Below are 25402 nucleotides of genomic sequence, written 5' to 3' on the forward strand. Positions count from 1 at the left end.
CAGGTAAGAGAATCTGTCCACTGGACAGTCAATAGCCATTTTTAAGGGAGGCTAAAGCAACCCTAAAAAGGAGTCCTAGCACCCCTACAAAAGTGAAAGCATGAAGTTTTGTCTTTGTTGATTTTTTAAACAGACATTTGTCTTTGATTAACTAAAAAATATTAAACTTTTTTCAAAATAGATCCTTAAACACAAATATACCATGACAATGGTACAATACACTTTCTCTACACGCATGAACACAATGGAACTGATAATCAGCCACTGTTTGAACTATAGTGTCTAGCTGTGGTGCTGTTGGTCAGTTTGTGTGTTTAAATTAAAGGTGAGGTGTTAAACTAGTACTGTCTGTATGTGTATCAGTGTATGATGGGACATTGCACTCTTGAAACATTGTGTGTGTTCATGGCCAGTAGGTTAGTCATGGATATTGGATTGTTCTTCTAGAATAAAGAGCAGGTCCAGATTCAGGTGAATTCAGGATTTTAGTGCCCACAGTAGGGTAAGCAGATGCCCTGATAAATCCATACTGAGTAATTTTCACTTCTAGCTATTTAAATTAGACCAATAACTAAAAATACAGCTGTGGGAGGTATGTTTATAACGATATATAAAATGTGTTGAACAGTTTTAACTTCTCATCTGCTGAAAAGATGTTTAAAATGAAAGTATCAAATCTGTCCCCAAGTCATAATAGTTTGTTTGTCTGATTTGAGTGTAAATGATTCAATTTTTTCTGAAATGTGAATGTAGAGGGTTTCAGCATCACAAAACCTCTAATCCTAGAATCACCCCTGACCAGAATGCCCATTTATTTACTTAAAGAATTCTTTAAATTTGTGGAACTCTCCTGTCCTCCTAGGACCTGGCGTCCACATGTGTGGACATCACATTTTAGGTAGTCTTAAAATGTGATGTCCACACTAACTTTTGCTCCACAAGAGCCTGGTGTCCTCTGATGAGGCCATTATACTGTCACCTAGTGGTGGCAGAAGAGTTTAACACATTGCAGAAATTTAAAGCAGCACTTTCATATTGCTCAAAGGGGCACAGCTGTTGTTTCTACTTTTGTTTTGCACTCAGGCAAACAATACTGCAGTGTTCAGGCACAGAATAAATGTTTTGCACATCATTACTAAATGAGACCTCACTGTGTTCTATCTAGTACTGGTCAGGGAAGCAGCCAAGAGGCCCATGATCTCTCTGGAGAAGCTGCAGAAATCCACAACTCCACAAGGTAGGAAAACCATAATTCATAAACTCCACAAATCCATCCTTTTTGGAAGAGTGGCAAGCAAAACATTGGTGAAAGAAAAATGTAAGAAGTGTAATTTGCAGTTTGCCACAAGCCATATAGGGGACACAGAAAACATGTGGAAGAAGGTGCTGTAGTCATATATATGGCAGAAAAGTAACACTGCTCATCACTGTGAACATACCATACCAATGTGAAACACAGTGGAGGCAGCATCTTATTGAGACTTCATTGTGTTCTATCAAAATATAAAACTAAAGTCCTCATATGAGGACATTTTTTTTCTCAGAAACTACATCATGTAAAAAGATAATTCTTTGTTTTTACACTAATCAGATACCAATTATCCTAAATAGCAAAGAGAAACAAAAAAATACATGCCATGCAAGACTTTGGGTCTATAGGACTCAAACATCTATACAAAACTCGGATTTCTCTGGCACGATGTGTTCACACTCAGCAAACAAGCATCGCGCTGATTCACTTGTAATCCTGTAATCGAGTTATGGTAACTAGCGCGCGCCTGGCTGTCTGCCATCAAATCCACTCATTCCTCTAGCTCCTGCCGCCTCACACAGCGCTCGAGCGCAACGTGGGGCGTCCTCTATTGGTCCGGCGTGGCGTTCACGTGACCAGCGCATCCCCTCCTCCTCCCCCCCTCCTTGCTGATGACCACCCAGAGGCACACCTGGCCGCGTATATAAAAGGTGGTCACGTGATTCTTTCGGAGCTGACGAGTCGAGGAGGAGCGACCCAATCGGACCAGTGTGCGCGCGGAGCGGTGTGCTGAGCGGGGAGGGGGAGCTGTCCACGGCGAGCGGTGCTGAACGCGGGGAGCGCGCGCGGGGAGCTGTCCGCTGCGTGTGGTTCTGAAAGCGTGGACGTGCGTGTTGAGCGCTGTCCACTATTAGAGGTGCTGAAAGATATTCTTCTTCTGTAAAGAAGAGCAGAAGGACACGAGCCTGAGATCACTACAAGTTAAGAGCTGCACTTTCAGCTCTCGTGCTCTGGACAGCCTTTAGTGTTTATAGTTCTTTTAGTGTTTTTAGCGTTTTTTTTCCAGAAAGAGATAAGAGTTTAGGGGCCATGGCTTTCATGGTGAAGCACATGATCGGGGGTCAACTGAAGGACCTGACTGGAGGTTTGACTGAGGAAAAGCCTGAAGGGGACAAAGGCGAAGCTGCGGCGAAGGGGATGACCCAAGAGGAGTTCGAGCAGTATCAGCAGCAGCTTGAGGAGGAAAAGTAAGGAGAAACCTTCCTTTTTTTTAATTTATGCACTTCTGGCACACGGTTCAGTTTTTACAGCACATGCTTTAAATCAGTGATTTAATTTGACTAATTGGTAACACTTTGCAATAAAGGTAAATTGATGAATTAATCTATCGATCTAATTTAAATGCCATTTAACATGTTCTGATATTTGGTGAGAAAAATGTGTAATCGGTTGTGTCTGTCACTTTTGGTGATTGAGTTGAGTGTGAAGTGAGTGTAGTGATTATAGTGAGTATAGTGTTTACAGTATAGTGAGTATAGTGTTACAAATAAACAACTAGTCAATAAATATACACTAGTCAATAAACTAGTCATTGCAGCCCTTGTCTCCTGTATTACCATTGATTGACACTAGTCAGTATTATTTTTTATTACTTTTTCAATATCTCAATTTCTCACTATTTACAACATTCTTAAGCATTAGCATAGAGTAAGGTTTAAAGATTTCTTAACTACTGTAATTAATTAATATTAGGGCTGCAAAGATTAGTTGGCATAATATTCAACAATGATGACGAATGATTGAGTCGACAAATTATTTTCATTCTTTGAAACAACTTCAACCGCACTGTAGTCACTATACTCGGCACACACTCAGCTTGGTCACCAAAAGTGACAGACACAACAGATTACATTCACCACATTCAGCTGTGCAGCTGTTTCTATCATTTTGAAGTGAAGACAAAGAAATTTAGGAAAAGAACGTGTATCAACAGGAAGATGTAGGGCATGGCAATAGAAATGTACATTGTTGACTAATCGAATAATCTGAAAAACAATCAACAGAAATAATCATTATTATTAGTTGCAAGAGCCTAGTTGAGACATTATTTAACCCTTTAAAAAATGTATTACTTAAAAATATTGTTAATTCTTAATTATACTCTTGTTGTAAACTGTTACTAGTTAAATTAGTTAAAGTCTCGAAAAAAAATCCTCAGAGGTGTTTTAAGCATAAAGTTTGGAGTTCTGAGGAATCAAAAGCCCTTTCACACTTCTACTCATTGATAAAACTCTTGCGTCAGGACTGCAATTGAAAAAAATTGGAGGACCAGTGAGTTTTTTGGCTTTCTCGGTCACATGACATCTCGTTCAGTAGCTCCTCCATTTCCACTCGCTGTTGTGTTTATGTGGATCTCCATGGGAATGCATGCCCAAAGTGTAATTACGGTGCATAGCAGTGGCTATTATATAGCTATTTTATTAAACACGAAGTGATAAAATTCAGAGATGAGAGTCCAGACAGAACTGAAATTAGTTCAGTGAAAAAAAGAAGGTAATTCATCCTGTAATTTTCTCAGAGAATGTCTGAGAAAAACATGTACATGGTCAATCCAGACGGGAATTAAATCACAGAGGACCCCCATAACAGAGAAATGAATCCCATTCGGATAGGGCAAAGGGACAAGTGTGCACCTTTGTTCCAACCACCTCCACTGTTCTCAAAAGGCTACGTGCACTTTTGCAAATGGCTGGTATAATCGCTATATTCGTGTGGCATGCTTCTCCAGCTGCCATTCTCGCTGATGGAGAGAGAGCACTTTTGTGAGAGAGAGAGAGCTTTCGTGTAAACGGCACCTTCGCCACGGTGGCTCGTGCTTGAGCAGGTGTTGGAGTATGAGTTATAATGAGAGTGACTGAGGTCTACAGTGGGCGGTTTGACACTTCAGCGTAACATGCTGATAAAATGCTGATAGCACCTTCTGCAGAACAGTGTTGTTGGTTTAATGTTAAAGTTTTGAGGTTGTTTCAGCTTCTACCAAAATATGTATCTTTAATAGTAAAATGAATGAAGGACGATGATGATTATGCTGATGATAATGGTGATACATTTTAATTGTATACTACTATACTACAATTTCAATGGATGATTGGAACCCTTTGAGTTTTCTCTTGCCATAATGGAACAAAACGATCAAACACATGATCCATTTCTTTAGTACTGAAGTTGTTCATTTTGATTTTGTGTAGTTTTACAGCTTCACACACAAAAAATAAACCCTGTATAGCTTGACAGTCACTCTTAATTCAGTCCACATATCTGTTAAAAAAAAGATAGACTCAGCTCTACACTCTGAACTCATCACAGGCAAACTGGCACACCTGGCTTTAGGCAAGGTGTTAATTGGTTCATGTGAATCTGCTCCTGAGAATTCTATTTTATTGGCAGTACTTCTCTAGACAAGCAAACTGGCATGCCTGGCATTAGGCATGGTGCCAACTGGTCCATGTGTATCTGCTCCAGAGAGTCCCATTCCATTGTCTTTCTATAGTACTTCACTTTTGTGAGAGACAAGCTATGTGTGTGTGCATTTGTATAAATCAGTAGTTTTCAATCTGTGTTATCAATAATATCAATGGGAGCAACTTAAACAAGCTAAATGATTGCATTCATTAGAGGGGGTGTCCACAAACATTTGGGCATCTAGTGTAGATCTGTGGCCATATGGTGCAAAATCATTTCATGCTCTGTTATGCGTGATCCTCACATGTTCACTCCCACCATGAGGTGCATCACTGTGCATGCGTGTCTATGGCCATGCTGATGAACACAAGCTGAACCCCAAGCATAAATGGGCCAAAGCTTTAAGCTGTGAGCTCACCAGGGTCTAGCCCACCATCGCGCGCCCTAAATCCAACCCCAACAAGCTTCCCTACACGTACACGCGTTTGTAGCTCATCAAGGCTCGCCATCGGAGCCTCGGCAGGAGGCCGTGAGTCAGCTGCTGTAAATAGACCCCATGCATTGGATTTCTGGCACTTTGCAAAGTGCTCCAACATGAAGAGAAGAAGCAGGTCTTAAGCTCCTCCAGGCAGGCTATCTATAGAACCTAAAGAGGTGCGCTGTAATTCACACACACACACACACACACACACACACACACACGCATCATACACAATCACCCGGCTCAGTCACATGATTGGCCTCTGAGTAAGACCCCATCACCCCGCCTTCTCACGGACAGCTCTCAGCTCAGGTTACTCGCTCCAGATGAATTATGAACCATAATCATAGATCAGGCCAGCGGAGGAGGCCCGCACAGAATGACCTTCAGTAAACACATATGTCTTACAGGTTAACAGGGTTTCTTATGTGTTCTACAAGGCAAGGTCACGACACTGACCTATGGTGCTGCTTGGTGTTGTCATGAACAAAAGGATCCTTTTGAGTGATGGGATAGATAAACAACCAGGCTTTAAACTGTGTTTTATGAAGAGTCTACATCTCACATTTGTGGATTATATTATATTATATTATATTTGCGAAATCATATATAATATCATATAAAAGATATAATCATACAAAAGCATATTTTTTTGTAAAAAGTCTTCCATTCCTAATTGTGGAAATAAACCAGATGTTTTAGATTTGTTGCCTGTATTATGCTCAATTCAAAAAGCAGTACAGACCAAAACACTCCTTATAACTTCTGCTTTAAAGTGCCATAAAATGCCATAAGTTGAGGATCACCACGGACATTTTAATTGTAAATTATCAGTACTGCACTGTCCTGTCTGTTAAATTGTCTCTTGTCTTTTGTATTAAAATATTTATTGTAGTGTTATAGTTCTATCTTTACACTCTTGCACTTTGTCTATGTTTGTCTACTGTATTATTGTTCCATGTTGCACTTAGATGTAATAACAGTAAAAGCCTCTTGACTTGACTTGACTTGACTTGACTGGATGTAAATGCATCGCTTTTGATGGCATCCAATTGGTCACAATTTACAATTGTCTGTTTTTGCAGTTCAGTTGTGTAAATGACTTTCTGACAGGTGAGAAAAATTCATCAATAGAGTTGAATTGATTGATGGATGATGGATGGATAGATGAATGGATGGGAAAATGTATGTATAGCTTGCTAGTTGGTTAGACAGATACATGAAGGGATGGATAGACTGATGAAGGACAGGTGGTTAAAGAGATGGATAGATTGATAGAAGACAGAACGATAGATGTGTGTGTACATTTGCATATCTGTGGGATGCATGAATGGATGGATGGATGGATGGATGGATGGACTGGTAGATCTATCTAGTTAGATAGATACATGAAAGGAAGGATGAACTGATGGAGGACAGCTGGTGAAGAGATGGAAAGATAAATGTACATGTAGCAAGGATAGATAGATAGATAGATAGATAGATAGATAGATAGATAGATAGATAGATAGATAGATAGATAGATAGATAGATAGATAGATAGATAGATAGATAGATGTGCCTTTGCATATCTGATGAATGAATATCTGTGGGATTGATAGATCTATCTAGTTGAATAGATACATGAAAGGATGGATGGACTGATAGAGGACAGATGGATAAAGAGAGTTCTATTCTATTTGCATAACTTCTCTACAAGGACTAGACAAGCTGAACATCATCATCACAGGTCATAACTATTATCAGTGGTGTCTCAATCACCGTACATTATAACTGTAATCTGTTGGATCTGTTAGTGATCTATTTATATGATTGATGATTTATATAGAAACATGCCAGCATTACAGTATATAACAGATCAGATCAGTCACTGTCATTTGTGTTCTTCTGCTTTTCATCAATGCTGAATGACCTAATCTGAGAAAAATATACATATATTTAATATGATGCGCTAAATATAGCTGCAAGACCCGGGGGCATGCTGAAGCACAGCCGTCTGTGCCCAGTCACTGTCTCTGCCCTGCCCTCTGGCGGTCTGATGGCAGCACATCGTCAGCATCCCCCGGCAATCTGAATACAGCTGGCAATTAAAGCCCTGATCAAAAACTGCCAAAACAGTGCCACAGCTGATCCGGAACTGAAGCCTTGAGTTTACCAGCAGGGAGCAGCGGGGTCAGTGCTGATAATACCCTTATTATTATTACTGAGCATGACTATTTAAAATATGTAGAACTGGCATTTAATTAATTACTAAAATAAAGTGTTAGATGGAATATAATCTTTACATTTGAAAGAAGTGTATATCAGATATGTGAATTTAAGGCTTTCTTAGACATTTTAATACCATTCAGAGATGAAAATAAGACCACCAACGCAATAATAAAAATCAATAATATGTGTACAGTTTTTACAGTTTTATTTAAACAATAATACTATTTTAATATAACAGTGTTGCACAACAAAAGTTGAATTATTGGTACACAAAAAAATTAGCCTAGTGTAAAATTGGGTTTATCCAACCAAATAAATTTACACTTCCCCACATTAAATTAGTAAGCTAGCTAGCTAACTTACAGAATTGCTTCTCCCCCCACCCATTCCTTAGTACTCCTCCCCCATCACTTGTAATGCCCCTGACACTAGAAGGGTGAGGGTGACAAATGGGAAGCCAGTCACCACCTCTTTTTGAAACTTATGCATTAGCTAACAGACACCTGTGCTGACCGACATCATGCTAAGAGTGATAAGAAGAGAATCACCCAGATTGATTCAAGCCAATTGTGCTCTCTTTGACTCTGGCTGCTGATGCACAATGCAGCAATCAGGAAAGGCATGCATTTACTTTTAACTACAGTTGCACTCAAAAGGATTAACCTGTATTCCAGTTTTGTTTTTTTTCACTGCAAAGAATCGGAATTTGGATCACTGGTATTTCTGGAAAAGGAATAATAAAGAGTATACAAAAATAACATTCTGCCTAGAGTGAAGCATGGTGGTAGCTCAGAAATGCTGTTGGGTTGCTTTGCATACTTTATTTGTTTATTATTTGCATACTTTATTTTGTTTGTCAATTTATTTGTTGCAAGCTTCTACATTTTACTTAGAAACCTAATTTATGACAGGAATCGAATAATAATAATAATAATAATAATAATAATAATAATAGTACATTTTTTTTATAAGCGCCTTTCACAACACTCTGTACTTTTTGACACTTTACAATAAAGTGGAAAATTACAGATTATAGGCCAGTTTAAACAGGTGAGTTTTGAGTCTAGATTTAAAAAGAGGAAGAGAGTCGATGTTACGAATGCCATGAGGGATGGAATTCCAGAGTTTGGAAGCAGAGCAGCTGAATATTGTTCAGTGTAACTGTTATATGACTTGTTCAGTTATATGAGTGGTTCATTTTGTGGGAAAAAAACATATGATAGTGTGTTATTTTATACTATAACAGTTTTCCAATTATCTTTCTTACAGTATCACGATACAGTCCCTTCCAATACAGTAAAATACTGGAACTGTGAGACTAATCCCATAATTTCTGCTGTAGACTGAAAAGATTTAGGTGTGACATCAAAAGATGAATATAAGACAAAAGATCAACATTCCAGCTTTTATTTCCATGCATTAACATCTGCTTCTGATACACAGTTTAGAATATGGCACCTTTTCTTCTACTTCACCAAATATGGCATCACTAAACTTTTGTGCTCTTCTTTTGTGATGATTTTCCAGGCAGTTGGTTTTAGGTCATTATTTTGCTGCATGTTGAAATTAATTTGGTTTCAAGTTTCTGTAGAGTTCATTGTATATTAATAAAGGTTAATAAAACCATCTCAAAAGTAGCCATGCATGCCCAAACCATGACATTTCCTCCACTGGGTTTCACAGGTAAGGTGGTAGATCCTTTACTTCTCCAAACGTTAGCCTTTCCATTACATTGGTAAAGTTTCATCTTAAATAGACTTGTATTTTCCAGTCTGGTCTTCCTATTCTTGTTGTTAATAGTGGTTTGAATCGTCTGAAGCCTCTGTACTTTTGTTAATAAAGTCTTTTGTGAACAGTAGATTGTGATACCTTCACTCAAGCCATCTGGAGGTTATTAATGATGTCTATAACAGTAGTCTTAGGTTTAGTATTTTTTACAGCATACACAATGTTTCTGTCATTACCTGCTGTGGTTTTCCATGGTCTATTTGACCAGTTTGACATCTGTTACTCAGTACACCAGTGATGACTTTCTTCTGCAGGACATTTCAAAGGGTTGTACAGGCTATGGCCAATTTTGGTGCAATGGCTCTGATTGATTTTCCATCTTCTTTCAGCTTTACAGTTGCTTATTTTTTCACCAATATGCAGCATGTTGGTTACTCCTTTAGGTATAAATGCACATTCTGCAAAGGCAAAACCCAAATCTGAAACTGAATGAAGACATTTGGTGCTGTTTATTGTTTGAATAATCAATCAGGATCAGGACATACCTGGGCAACAAAACACACTTGAGTCACATGTTCCAATACTTTTGCTCACAAGAAAAATGGTGATCTCTTCCAAATTGTGTATCAGATTTAGATATAACTGTCACATCCTCGCCCTGTTTCCTGTCTGTTGTCATGTTTCTCTGTTTATTTACCTGTTCCTCGTGTCTGTGTCTCCCACGTGACCCATGCTCCTCTGTTTCTTCCCCAGTGATTTTCCACTTACCTGTGTTCATTTTTAGCTCCGCCCCTTAGTCCCAGGTGTTTCCTGTTTTCCGTTTGTGTCCACCGCTATTTATTGTCCTGTTTTCTTTCTCGTGTGTCGATCCTTGTACGTTTCACATCTGTCAGTGCTCCCTGGTTTTGCTTGTTTCCTCAGTCCTGGTTTCTTTTGGTTATTCCATGTTTATTTGTGTTTATTTTTGTTAATAAATTTGTGTGTAGTTTGCGTTTGCGTCCGCCTCCTCGTCCTTCCCGCACCCTACCTGACAATAACTACCTGGAAATAATAAATATTTGCATTTTTAATGTTCAATCTCAGTGTTTAAACCCAAATGTTTTTAGGCTACAGCAGTAAATTTAATTTGATTAATACTCAATTTTTAGTACATAGGACCACAAAAGTGTCATAAGTGGAAACATAGCTACTACTGTACACTATTATATAACAACACCAGCTACCACTGCCAAAGCAACTCAACCTCTTCACAAGGCTTGCTTAACTACTCATGACTTCTTCATGGCTTGCTTATTTGCACTGTGTACTTTGCTGTAGGTGCCAGTTTTATGATGTCAGTTAAATGCACGGACATGTATGTTACAGGAAATTATGCTGGAAATTTTTGGATTGGATTTTTGTTGGGTTTTGAAAAGACCATGCATGCATTCTACAGTGGAAAACTGCACAGACCCAGGGCTCATCTGGACCCTATAGAAAATCTCAAAATGACAAGCCTATTGGTCTCATAAGCCTGTAGGATGAGGGATTAACGGGGAAAGGATGAAGAAGATGCTGCACAACATCCTCAGTTCTGAACCTACAGTAGGACATTTTTGGAACGTGTGCTTATTAGATAGGTCTCAGCCTGCTGTTGAAGTCTAATCTACTTGGTGGGCAGATGGAGCTGATTGGAGGGCAGCGTCTGGCCCCTGGCCTTATGTCATGTTCTGTTCATGTTTGTGTGCTTATTCATTTCTGTCCTGAGCAGCCCGGCAGTCTGGGAAGCTCTGGAGACTGTAAGAACGGAGCGCGAGTGAGGCGTCAGTGTGAAAGCTTCAAAGCGTTTGTCTGAGTATCGTTTTAACAGTGCTGGCATTGTTCTTCTAAGCATCCCTGGTGCTGTAATTTAGTGTGAAGTGGACATCAGTCCTGTTTTTTTTTTTATTATACTGCAATTTTGTTTTGTTTCTTAGTCCAACCGTCTTCTCATTGAGTTGGGTTTTGGACTACATAGTGCAATCTGATATTTTTAATAGGACCGCTCACAGTGCAAAAAGCGTCAATACATATCACACTGACATGACAGCAGTATTTAAATTGATAATCAAGGTTTACATCAATGGATGTTGTGGAAATGTCCATACCTGTGTACAGGGGTGCAACTACATACTTTTTGAGGTGTATGCAAACATACAGCGTTGGCAAGCCCTGTTCTATAATTTATTACTTTTATGATTCACCATCTATTTCCTTAGTTGTTCTGATCTGTTATATTGTAAATACAGCACCTGTCCTGCAGGTGCGCCACGACGAAATCATTTAACGATCTCATTTAAACTAAGTATAGGAGTAAATTCTGGCTATCCACAACATTCAGTTTCTTGTTAATTGGTTACCTAAATATATTTTCGTTAATTATAGCTTACAGTAATCCTGCAATCCTAAATTAATAAAAACAATAAAAAAATGAAATAGTTATTTGCTGATCGGGTATATCAGGGCAAGTTAAACATATAGAGTTTTATTTTTTCAAACCTTAATCTATGTGTTTTGATTCAGAGACAAGTTTTATTAACCAGCTATCAGAAACAATATCATCACAGTTACATGTTAACATGGTTAGTTCAGTTATTTTCTTTTAGAAAAAAACGCTGTATATCCAGATATGTTTTAACATCAGCGCTGAAATCCGGAAATTCCTTACTAGCCTACCGCGCTCCGCAAAACCAGCAAGCTGATTGGCTGTTTCTCCTGAAAGGCGGAACTTTATCCTTGAACTGGCTCCATGATTGGCGTTAAGAGCGGCCTGTCTCCTCACTAATAATATGGCTGTGCTGAGCGAAACGATTCGGGGCTACTGTAAATTTATTCGGGGCTAAAGCCCCGGAAGCTCAGGCCAGGCGACGCCCCTGTGTCTTATCATACCTGAACAAATAGCTCTTACAGAAAATGCAGACAAGAAATAATTTTTTGGCATTGATTTGGCACCCCCCTCTAGTGCAGCACCCCTATGCATCGCATACGCTGCATACCCCCTTTTTGCGCCACTGCCTGTGTATCTTGTGAGTGAGGTTTTCTGAAGTTGTTCAGATATTTAACATTTCTCGATCCAGTGCCACATGCACTGGTGGACTCAAACAACTATCCACCCCCTTGTGCCCCAGAGTGCATGAAAAAGCATTAAGAAAGCCTTGGTTTCAGAATAAGTCCTGGAAGATTCTGGAGTGACCTTTACAGTCGCTTGACTTGAACCACTAAGAAAATCTTCGGTTGGATTTTAAGAAGGTGGTTGCAGCACATAAACCCAAGATTATTGGTGAACTAGAGATCATTGCTCATAAGGAATATGCTAAGATTGTTCAGGATCTTTACCAGAAACTGGTGTCTGGCTATGAATCACATTTGCAGACTGCTTTAAAAGTGGGAAACACCCACCCCCTTGTGCACCCATGGTACATACAAAAAGTATTGGAAAAGACTTGGTTTTAGAATAAGTCCTGGAAGATCCACATAGAAAATCTTTGGTTGGATTGGGATTGCAGCACACAAACCCAATAATATTGGTGAATAATTGGAGGTCATTGCTCATGAGGAATGAGATAAGATTGCTCAGGAACTCTGCCAGAAACTGGTGTTTGACTATGCACCACATTTCCTAACAGGTCTTAGCCGTTAAATGGTGCTTTACTAAGTATTAATAAAGATACTTGTTATAAAGGGGTTGAATTATTCTGAGACTGCTCAAAATATTAAAAGTGGTCAGCACACACTCCCTTGTGCCCCCATGCTACAGGTAAAAGCATTGAGAAAGCCTTGGTTTCAGAATAAGTCCTGGAAGATTCTGGAGTGACTTTTACAGTCGCTTGACTTGAGCCACAATTTATTTATTTATAAGATTCAGCACACAAACCCAAGAATATTGGTGAAGTAGAGGTAATTTCTCATGAGGAATGGGCTAAGATTTCTCAGGAACTCTGCCAGAAACTGTTGTCTGGCTATGCATCACAATCTTAACCATTAAATGGTGCTTTCCTAAATACTAATAAAGATGAAGGGGTACTAATGAATTATTCTAACACTGCTCTAGATACTAAAAGTGGGGGACACCCTCCCCAATGGCGCAAAAAGCGGGTATGCAGCCTATGCAATGCATAGGGGCGCTGCACTAGAGAGGGCGCCAAATCAAAGCCCCAAAAAAATTGCCTCTCTGGAGAAACAGCCAATCAGCTTGCTGGTTTGCGGAGCGCAGTGGGAAAGTAATAACAGGATGCTGACGATTTTTAAGCTGTATTGTATGGTACTAGACAGAGTCCAATTTTGTCAATGGTGCCACAAAGTATAAAACACTTGTTTTTATTCTTAAACTTGTGTCTATACTGTATTTATATCTCTCTTAAAATGTACAGACCCCATAATGTTCTGTAGGTTCCTTTGTTTTTTGTTATTAAACAGCTTTTTTTCGTTATTTTTAAATGTTCTGCATTGTAGATTAAATACTAAAATCATCCAAACTATGAAAAAAAACATATGAAATAATTTAGTACACAACAAAATTCTTAGATGACAGTTTTGCACCTGGAATAGTTTTCTCAGCGTCTTGAAGGAGTTCCTGGAGGTGCTGAACAATAGCTGCTGCTTTTCCTTCAGGCTCCAGCTCATCTCAAATCACCTCAAATCACCATCTCAGGTCATCAGGTTTAGATCAGGGGATTAATGTGGCAGACAAACACTTTTTTACAGTTTACTACATAATAATATTTAATAATTATATACAATGTACAATGTTTATGTTTGAGGAAAAAAGGAACATTGTTGTTTTATCCTATAAACTACGGACCAACATTTCTCCCAAATTCCAAATAAAAATATTGTCATTTAGAGCATTTATTTGTAGAAAATGAGAAATGGCTGAAATAACAAGAAAAGGCAGAGCTTTCAGACCTCAAATGACGCAAAGAAAAGAGTTCTGAAATCAATATTTGGTTTTTAATCACAGTTTCATGCATCTTGGCATGTTCTCCTCCACCAGTCTTACACACTGCTTTTGGATAACTTTATGCCTTTACTCCTAGTGCAAAAATTCAAGCAGTTCAGTTGGTTTGATGGCTTGTGATCATCCATCTTCCTCTTGATCAATTTGGTAAAATCAAAGAAACTCATCATTTTTAAGTGATCTCTTATTTTTTCCAGATCTGTAAAAATAAGCTTCAATTAAGGGGTAACCTGTACTAGTGAAAGTTTGGGCACTGGTTCAAAATGACTCTTACTCCACTGTAAGTGGATATACAAAGTATTACAGATATCACAGATGTTACGGTTGATATGGTGCCTTTGGTAGGGTTGCAAGGTCATCGCTGCGGATTCCCACATGTGTTTACATCATCATGAAAAGTGAAGTGTGACAAAACATTTGCAGTCTATTTTGTTCTATATGTACATATCAGCTGAATGGCTGAATCGTGTACATGTTTTTACATGTATGGGAGGAGGTATGTTCTTGTCCTTACCCAGGAGCATTGAAAGTGATAGGTGGAGTCCTAATGAGGGGATGTATGGGTTGTACTTTTGGGAATTCTGTTCCTTCTGGTCAGCTCCTCAGTTTTTTGTTGCTAAAGCCTCCCAATAGTCTTACAATGCTAGTGATAGGGGCATAGAGTTGCCCATGCTAAGAAATCACTATTTTTACACCATTAACAAGCTTAAAGTAGTTCCATACTTCATTGGTAGAATTCTGAGAGCCCTGAGACACTGAGAGATTTGCAAGTGTAGAGATAGTTTATTAAAGAACCAATAAACCCTAAACCATATTTTTTAAATATCTGAAATGTGTTCCTTTGAAGTAATAAAACATACCAGTCCTGTCTAAAATTTGTATAATCATTTCTGTCTTTGCAGAGAGCCAATCAGCTCTCCCTCCTGCCCTGCCTCTAAACCCATACATAACCCAGTGCCCCTCCCAAACTACCCCTCCCATTTTTTAGCCTTTTTTTATTAAATTTGAGCTGAGGGAGGAGGCAGCAAAAATCTGGGGGTTTAGTGCCCCTTTAAAACACTGTTTATAGACACAGCAACTTGAGATCATCCTTCCAGTGCCGCCATCTTGAAATTAACTCAAGGAAATCAACTGACCAGCACAAACGAATAGGTAGGATGGCATAACTAATTCTGTGGAAATGCATTAACATTGTAGAGATTTTTTTGTTGTTGCAAAAATAGGAATTCATGCTTTTCCACTTAAATTATTTTATGAATTAAATCAAGTGTGGATTTAACAAAAGTTGTTCACTTTAAAGAGTCGGTTCTTAGAGCCAGATCATTTAAAACCGACCCATCACTAGTGTTTTTTCTTGTTTTTGTTTTTTTTACAAAAGTATAATTATGATTGGATTATTGGGTGCATGTTAATGTAGATTCTTATTCTGTATTATAGATCTGATTTCTATAGGAGGTTTTATCCTACAGGAAGGTGTCTCTTGGTTTGGGGCCTTTTGGTAGAGGCTTTATCGCAGTCATTATACTGTCCTATGTTGTGAATCCCAGTGGGAGTAACACTCTGAGTAGCATTTATATTAGACTGCATGTGATTCAGGCTGTTAAAGCTTGCTTAGCTCACACTAAAAAGATGGCACACAAAATGGTGTGAGTGTGTGTGGGAGCCGGGTCTGTGGCACAGAATTTAAGATGGCAGCTGGCGGAGTGGGTGAGCGTCATGCGTTCTCTCTCTCTCTCTCTCTCTCTCTCTCTCTCTCTCTCTCTCTCTCTCACACTCTCCCCCTCGGGTCCCTCTCTGCTCAGCTAGTTTTGTCTCTGTGCTCCACATTCACCCAGTAGTGCCCTCTGCTCCTGCACTGTAATCACACTGACCTTTCAGCGCGGCGGTGTGTGTGCGTGAGCGTGTGCATGAATGCACACGTGAGCACATCTACTGTATGTGCATGTATGTGCTTTGATTCATAGCATCAAGTGATTTATGAGTTAGATTGAAGGTGATCTTTCTCTAAAATAACCTTTCTGTAAATGCTGCTAATTGGATGCTGTAAAAGCTCGTGATGTAGATGGAGAAATGACTAAAATGACTAAATCAGGAGCAAATCAGGGTTTAAGTTGAATGATTGAAGGCTGGTAGCATGCAAAGTATGAGTGTGTAAAATACAGTGCCCTCCAAAAGTATTGGAACAGTTTCTGCTGTAGATTGAAAACAATTGAATTTGACATTAAACGATTAATATGAGACAAAATATCAACATTTTAGTTTCTGTCTGAACCCACACATTTTTCTTTTGAGCAAAAACATTGGAACATGTGACTTTTGAGTTTTGTTTTGTTTCTTTTTTGCCCAAAAGTTGTGATTATAAACAATAAACAATGTTTTTCTACTTTAATGTTTATGTATAGTTTCAGATTTGGATTTTATCTGTGCAGAATGTGCATTTATTTATTTACTTAAAACTGGAATTTTTCAGCAGGATAATTCTCGCCCAGACACACCAAAGTTTTCTCAGAAATGTCTCTCCCAAATTGCATCACTTCCTTGATCTTATTTGCAACTGTTTGAAAATTGATTGCAATGGCATTTCCTGTGTTTACATTTAAATGGCTTCTAGAATGTTGGTAAATGGTTGAAAGACACTTGCTACAATTTCTCAGGTGGTTGTAAAGTGGTTGCTGTGGTACCCTGTGTGGTTCGATGAATGTTACAAGACTGCTGTGTATTTGTGTAATTGTAATATGAGAAAAGTGCCAAAACTTTTAAACTTTTATTCCTATGGGGAAAAAAATCCCCAAAATCTATTGGACCAGCAATGTTTATTAGAAGACTTCCCTAAACATTTTCTACGTAATGTTTAATGTTCTGCTGGTGCTTGGATCAACGTTTTCATTTTTAAATTGGGAATGTTACATTTGTTTTCATAGTGGTAGTATTAATCTAGCTGGGAACATTATATGAAGCATTGTATTAATGCTTTGATGCAAAATATATTAGTTCATTGAACATTATTTCTGTAACTTTACAGGTTAATCTTCCCGAAACCTTTTCAAGGCTTTGTTAAACGTTCTTAAAACTGTTAGCTGAGGCTGCGGGGAAACTGTGTCTTTTTTTTTTTTAAGGTGAGAAACTGTAAGAAAAAGCCCTTCATTAACAGTAGCCAAACAAAAGCAGGAAAATGTTTTTAATACCATTGAGAAACAATGAATGAGCAGTGTCCCAATACTGTTGCCCATACAGCATATATGCCTATATATACTTTGTTGTGTATCCTTTTTCCCTATGTGGAAGGTTACTACTATATATAAACAGAAGTGATACAAAAAATGTAGAGCATGAGAAAAGGTTTGGTTTCGTTTGTGGTGTGTGCGATTAAGATTTAGAATTACAAATATTCTTTCTGTTCAGGCAGGAGAGAGATGCCAACTTTGCCCAGAAGAAAGCGGAAAGGGCCACAGTCCGGTCTCACTTCAGAGACAAGTACAGGCTGCCAAAGGTAAACACCTGGTTCTTATTAATATACATTTTTAAATGTAAAAATGTAAAAAATAAAGTAGAGACAAAGGCATTCATTATGTTTTGCATGATACAGGTGGGAGTCAGACAGGACTAGGAGGAGTATGTAGGAGTATGGCAGTGTATGTGTAGGAAGGACTTAATATTAACTATATTAATGAACTTTAGTAAACAATTTACACTCCATATACACACACACCATATATGGTCACTGTCCAGTGAAAAATATCTCCAAAATGACAACTTTACAGTAGAGAGAAACAAACATTCCAAGTTTCCAATAGAAATCAATGTATAAAGAGAATTTCTACTGATCTATTAATAAAAGAAAATGGCATTGTAAGGGACAATGTGTTTTCATATACATACATACATATAAAAATCAAGATACTTGTTTTCCATTGGACAGCCAGCAACACACCCACACGTTACCAAAACAAATAGCCTTAATAGTTTTTATTAAAAATGTATTCAGCTTTCATAAAATTTGTTACATAACATTTTTGTCAAACAATATGAACAAATCCATTGACAACTACCCATTCTTTCAGTAATGTTTGTACAGACAATCTGTACATGTGGCAATAGGGCAAGTGACAAGAAAAACATGAACTATTTGGTTTTTGTTTCCTTAACTTACACAGAAATTAATTTAAAAAAATGTCCACCATGTTCCCAAATGTGTAACATGTATGAAAGTAAAGACTAACAAATCATTTAATATAAAAATCACCCATTTCTCAGAGATTCTCAAAGTGCGGAGTTTACAGCACAGCCAAAAGAACCAGAACCAACGTGAATTTTTCCACTGGAGTCCAGTATAACATGCATTTTGTTTACTTTATTACAAACTCTTTACATTTCCATTAAACAAAAAGTTGAGACAGCACAAATTCTACAAAATCCAGCATATCTAACTATACTATATTATTAGATACCTGGCTTACAACAAATTACAACACATTGGCCATTTTACACGGACATACTTAAAAACTAATAATTTCTCAACATTTGTGACCAATAGCACAATAAGACCACATAATCAATAATAAACACAATTAGGTAGCTAGTTAACCATTTGAGTTCAACAACAATTCAGCTACTCCATGTAATGCTGAGACAGGACAAATAAACTAGCTCTAGAACACATTTACCCATCAATTTTCTCAGCTAAACCTAATTAGCAGCTAAAGCTAATTCTGCATGCTTCCTGTTTACATTTTTCTAGCTTGGTACATATAATAGATTACAGGTAAAATATACCACTAGGCTACACATTCTTAGTCTAGCAGCAGGAATATTCTACAACTACAATGGCTTTCACATCATTTTACCTTTCAGGTCTGGAAAAGACCACAAGCACCATTTTGGCTGCCCTTAAATAATGCCTGAACAAATTAAGGCATGCTCAGTAGTCCCTAGCTTGGAATGTACCATTTGAAGGGGAGTTCACAGTGTTCTCAAAGTTTTAACTATGCTTTTCTTTTATTTAATCTTTATTTTGTGGGTTTACACATTACTTTGAGTTCATTATCAATTTGAACAAATCTTTTTGATACATTTAGTATTTTTTTTTTTTTTTTATATATATATTATCATTATTTAAGTCACTAATGTGTTTCTCTAAAGAGGAGAATAATTGGTAGCATATATAAAAGGGCCATTACACCGAATGGATGCTATTTCCTCTTTTAAGTTAAATTTATTTGTATTTATTATTATTTTAGTTTTCTAATTTACATATCTTACTTTTGTAATAAAGTCAATGTACAAGACACTAATAAAATGTGTTTTTATTTATTTATGTTGTGTGCACATTTATACACGTAATTTCTTGGGGACAGAAATGGCACCGTTATGCAGAATATGTCAAAAGTTTCAATTTCTTGTCTTTTGGGAGGTTTAATCAAATGAACCATCAAATGAATCATCATCCAACATCTGAGATCTGATAGGCAATCAGGCACTTTACAGGTTTAATCTCAAATAGCACACCTAGGTCTTCTAGAGCTTCTGCCATTTCACAAATTTTAATGGTTTGACAAATTATGCGTCTATTTTCTATTTTTTCCATGTGTTAAGTTGACAACAGACACAGTTCTGAGAGCAGAGATGAGATTTTTAAGTCTCATTTAGAAACATTTGGGGGACAAAGTTATCTGATCTCAGATCAGCTGCTTGCATTTTCTTAGGCACAGACCAAACCACGTGAAAAATTTGTATTGAAACCATTTTAAAACCCGTGTGACGTAACAAAACCTAGACATTTTTTTTGTCAGTGAATGGGACTAAATTGAATATCTAAGTTCAGTAAAGATGAAATGGTGTGTCTCAATACTTTTCTCCATATAGTGTGACTCCAGTGGCAATCTTTAAAGAAATATAGACACCTTGACTCATGTCTTGGCTGTTATTCATTTGGGGGAGGGAGGGAAGTTGTGTAAAATTGATTTTTCGCTGAAGGTTTGTTTAAAACCGTGGCTACAGATCATATCACTGTTATACTAACAACATAAAGGAAATCACAGCACATAATCAGTGCTTCATATCAGCGGAACCCAGGGGCGTAGGAGCGGATTTGATATTGGGGGGGGGACACATCTGCTTATATGAATCAAAGCCCACCTTATAGTCTCTTAGAACAACATTTGTGGAGTTACCTTTAATTACAAATAAACCTTTCTTTTCTGTACTTCTGTTTATTATTAGTTACATCCAAGTACAGGTGACTTTACAACCTAAATATGTTACTCCACTTTACATTTAGTGTTGTTAGCAAAAAATATGCGTGCATATTTGAAAATAATAATAATAAAATAATAGATGTTATTATTATTATTATTATTATTATTGTTATGTATTGGCGTGTCAATTCTGTTGTATATTTGTATATTTACATTTACGCCACCTTTTGTCGACTAAAAGTACTTATGATGGTGGTCTTTTACGTAAAAGAATGTAACCTTATGTTTCATAGAGATTTTTGGCAGATGTTAATATAAACGTTAGATGACCCAAACCTTCTGTTAGTTTCATGAGCTTTTACTAAAGGACCAGATATATTCAATTAGTAAATCTAAGGGATTTTAACAGGTAAACTCAATAAATGAGGGTGTATTAGCTGATGAGCTGGATCCGGTGAAAACACAAAATTTCAGTGCAGTGATCAGGGAGAAGAAACTGCTTTAAACTACCTACATAAAGTATTGTACTGAAATATGGCTACTACACCCAGCTTCTAGCAAACTAGTTAAGCTAGCTAAAATATTTTTAAATTTTCCTTAATTTACAGTAATCCTGCAGTCATAGTCTACAAGTAACAATGACTATCACAAGCTCACAGTGGGTTTGATCTGTGGGTTTTGATTCGTTTATTTTTAACCAGCTATCAGAAATAGGCTCCGTTACCTTCTTTTAACGTCAGCTCGCTGCGCCCCGCTGCTAAATCTAAAAAAGAAGACTTTACAAATCCTTTACAGCGAGGGGGGCTTCCCCACTCTCCTCCGCAAAACAAGCGAGCTGATTTTTGATTCTGTTTCTATTAAGAGGCGGGACTCTTTTCCTGAACCGGTTCCGTGATTGGCCCAAAGAGATTTCCCATTTACACAGCATTCTGTCTACTCATTAAAAACACAGCTGAGCTGAGAGAAACGATTCGCTCCTGGCGACGCCCCTGTTCTTCTGCGGTATCATTTTTGATTGGTTCCGCCTATGGCGGAACCAATTCTCCTAGTGCTGTGTGTGTTTACAGTATGTGTGTGTGTGTGTGTGTGTGTTTTAGAATGAGTTGGATGAAACACAGATCCAGGCTGCAGGGTCGGATGTGGAGCTGCCCACTGAGCTGGCCAAGATGATCGCTGAGGACAACCAAGAAGAGGAGCACAAACAGTCGGTCCTGGGGCAGCTCTCCAACATCCAGAACGTGGATATGGATCAACTGAAGGACAAAGCTCAGGCAACACTGGAGGAGCTGAAGAACTCAGCCGAGAAGTGTTCACTAATGTGATCTTTGTTGTGATCTCTCTCTCTTTCTTTCTCTTTTCAGCTATGTTCACATTACAAGCCTTCCTATTGCTGGAATGCACTCTTTCATATCTGGTCACTATCAGAATACCTAAAAATAAATCACTTTTTAATGCTTTTAACTCTTTAGGCTACACAGCCTAATCACTTTTTATTTTCACTTTTTTATTTCCTGTGATGTATGTGTCCACCCTGTCATAACAAGATGGATTTTAGTGAAAACCCTTTGATGAAAGATGCTAGATATTTTATTATAATGTTCTAAAAATATGTTTTAATATATGTTTTACCACAACAGGGTGGATAGTTTAATATTTAGCTTTGATAAATTTTAAGTGAAATTATTATAATTAATTTTCAAAGTGTCTTCAGTTTGTGATGTCACTGATGTCAAATTGTTACTTTCTCAAAAGGGCAGGGTTATCTGGGATCTGGGAATTCTTGGTCTTTTTCGGACAGTTTAAATACCTCAAAATTAAAAACTATGCTCTGCATGTTACATTGAGCCCGACCCAGCTATTCTTGCAAAGACGATTGAGCTCGGTTGAGATTTCATGAAATATGGCAAAAGTAATCATGTGTTCCATGATGTCATACTTTCACTATCACACAAGAACCTCTTATTTCCAAAATGACAATTCCAAAGGAGAAAAAACAATTTCATGGAAGTCAAAGTAAAAATATGTTACGATAGCGATTAAGATTAAGATGACGATTAAGATGTTATTTCTAGCAAGTCCATTCATCATTATTTTAATACAATGTAAAGAAAACTTCTCAGATTAACATTATGTCTGAACTACTTTCAAACAGAACATTTATTCTACACATTTTGGCAATATTTAACAAGTGATGCGTCTTACAATAAGATATACTTTTATTCCTTGTGTGATGAAAGTAGTTCAAATTAGATTCAAATGCGTTCACATTCAAGCAGAAAAAACGGATTGTTGTGGCACTAATCCAGTTTTTCTGCCTGAATGTAAACCCCATCTGATATATTCAACCTTGTAATGTGAACATAGCCTCTATCTCTATTTATCTCTCTTTCTGTCTGTTCTGTTATTTCTCTTACACAAAACACATAACACACATACACCACATAGACACATACACATGCACACACATACACACACACACACACACACACACACACACACACACATGTCTATCTCTTTAATGCAATACAAGCACAAATACACTTAAAGATACTGCCGAGCGTACTTGCTGCCAGGTCTGATGCCAAGGCCTTGAATAATCCCTCCCCTGAAAGCACATACACACATGGACAGTTTCTCTACAGCTACAACATATCAACTCTCATACATCCCAGTGCCCTCTAGAGCCTCATCTGTGTGTAAAAGCTAAAAGTGTTGTGCTGACAGTTTTTAACGTCATTGCTGTTTGTTCTCCGGTTTGTGAATATCAACTTTATGGCTTCCTTTTTATTTATTTTTAAAGGGTCCATCATGAAACCACCCTGCCTACTGTGTCTCCAGTGCCCTATGAGATAGGGTCGTTTCAAGAGTGCACTATATATGGGATTTTAGAGCAGGATATGTTGCTGGGAAAGGTGAATGATGGTCAGGAACACTGGGAAAGAGCCATATGTAGAGCCATGTAAAAAAGCAGCAAAACAACAATACACCTAGTGCATATTTTTAGACCCAGTCCTGGAAAACACTGCACTTTTAAAGGAATAGGCCATACTTAAAAAAAAAAAATCCTGCTTTAATAGACTACTCTGTACAGTAGAATCTGTGATGTATCATAGATTACAATAAACCATAGGTTTGTTAGGTTTGCTGACTCAAAATTCACTGAATTATAGAAATTAAATGATAAATTATATATTAATGTAAATCAACCATTTATAGTTAGAAGTGGAACTAGTTTCTCAGAAAGAGAAATCTGTTTTAATTTATTTTTTCAGAAATACCTAGAAATACCTTCAAATTCCTAAAAAACCTGAGCCGGAACTACTTTCTCTACTGTATTACTGTATAAGAGTTTAACAAACACCTGTACAATTCAATTTGTATATCCATATACACTGACATGCCAAAATTCATGGGACAGCAGTACTGTACAGTATGTAATTAGTATGTGTTCATTAGGTTTTACCATTTCAGTGGATTGCCTGGGAATTACTACACCTGTATGTAAGTTGTGAGGTGTTATCTTGTGCATGAAGCTGAACACTGACCGTTGTGCTCATGGCAAGGCTATGTAAATTATGACAGTTGGAGCGAGACCTGTTATTGGGTGCCAAAATGGGTGCCACAGCATCACGTGTATCCCAGGAACATGTCATAGAAGGCATTACTCCCCACAGTGGACAGAACAGTGCAATGAGTGATAATGATGCTGACCGGTGGTGTCTGGTTAGAGTTGTCCATGAGGACAGACAAGCAACTCTAGCAGAATTTTCGTCCACATTCATCCACATATCCTGCAGGTCAGTGCAGTGTTTAGTCTTTAGATTCTCTGAGATTACACAAAAGTCATTTTGGCATTTTGAATCAATAGACTTGATCATACACTCAGCTGCGGCCTAAAGAGATTGGGTTGTAAAATGCTGACATGTTCCTTTAATGGTAAAATTTGATAAGCTGTATCTGGGAATCCTAAAGGTCTTTAATGTCCAGAGGCTGGTGGTTTGTTAAAGCAATAATATATTGTAGGTTAATTCTCCAGGCAACAGGATGCAAATATGGTGGGCCTTTCATTAGTCTATCTGGAGATACCGCCCACCACCCACTCACATGGGGGTTTTGTAAAATAGGCCTATAAGAAAGGGACCTGGGTCAGTTTATGTTGAAGCCTGAATCCTCATACCATTCAAACTGCCTTCTGCCTTTGACCCCCGTCATTTGAGACCCCCTCATCGGCCCCTATTGAGCCTCAAGTCCATCACCAGTGGTGCTGTTTTGTGCAGGTGGTTCTGTGTTGTCTAACAGCTATAAAGTGTCAACATTCTCTCTGACTGTTCTCCCTAAAGATTGATGTTCTCATTTACACAAGAACCCATTAGATTACGTTGTGTTTAAACAGCTTAGTTCTTCAGACTAAGTGGATCGTGTGTGTGTGGTCTGGAATAGAGCAGATGAAGATATTTTCGTTTTTGGTAAAAAAACGAAAGATTATACAGCCAACTTTCTTTTTTTCCAAGCCGTGTGGTTCGTGTGAGTCATGTGTTGTGACAGTTGGTTGAAACGTGAGTTTACGTCATTGCTGTTTTTAATTTTTCTGTGCCATGGAGCTTTGCCAAGAGCTGACGTCAGAACATGTGTGTCTTCAGGCACGAGTCTTGAAAATAAAGCAATATAAGAAGTGGGGAGGGGTGGACAAAAGTGTCTTTTTTATTTATTTGTTCTCTTCTTCATTTTTAAACTAATATGAATCATGTAATCTGAGAGTGTGACCTTATCAAACTTTATCAAAAAACCCCAAAATAAGAAAAACTGCTTTTTGTTTTTTTTCTTCCCTTCCTTGTGGTTATTCCTAATCTGCGCTGTATAACCCCCCACTCTATAGCCTAATGTCATTTGCGGACCTCATTAATTTTATGACTGTTGAATCTATAATAAACATATTTTTATGATTTGTGTCTGTAATTTCTATAATTGTGGGTGATCTTCAATATCTAGCAATACCTAGTGTGACCAGCAGAGGGGAGCGTTTGGCTGCAGGATAATGAATGTAAAAAAAAGAAGGAGGTGGTTTTAATGAAATGGCTGGTTGGTGTGTACTGTTGTGT

At 37.8% G+C, this 25402-nt stretch overlaps 1 protein-coding gene across 1 annotated transcript; it reads left to right on the forward strand.

Annotated features, from left to right (window-relative positions):
- The first annotated feature begins 1957 nt into the window (after positions 1-1957).
- Positions 1958-25246, forward strand: cplx3b (complexin 3b). The gene is made up of 3 exons (XM_007251842.4): positions 1958-2499; positions 17512-17599; positions 21401-25246. Exons 1-3 carry the CDS (start codon positions 2342-2344, stop codon positions 21623-21625), a joined length of 471 nt encoding a protein of 156 aa, XP_007251904.2. The 5' UTR covers positions 1958-2341; the 3' UTR covers positions 21626-25246.
- Positions 25247-25402: the final 156 nt, after the last annotated feature.

Source organism: Astyanax mexicanus, chromosome 9 (genome assembly GCF_023375975.1).
Source record: "Astyanax mexicanus isolate ESR-SI-001 chromosome 9, AstMex3_surface, whole genome shotgun sequence".
In the NCBI taxonomy this organism is placed as follows: Eukaryota; Metazoa; Chordata; class Actinopteri; order Characiformes; family Acestrorhamphidae; genus Astyanax; species Astyanax mexicanus.

Coding starts and splice junctions, on each gene's coding strand:
- cplx3b (XM_007251842.4), top strand. CDS start 2,342: ATGGCTTTCATGGTGAAGCACATGATCGGGGGTCAACTGAAGGACCTG. Junction 2,500..17,511: donor CAGCAGCTTGAGGAGGAAAA/GTAAGGAGAAAC, acceptor CTTTCTGTTCAG/GCAGGAGAGAGATGCCAACT. Junction 17,600..21,400: donor ACAAGTACAGGCTGCCAAAG/GTAAACACCTGG, acceptor TGTGTGTTTTAG/AATGAGTTGGATGAAACACA.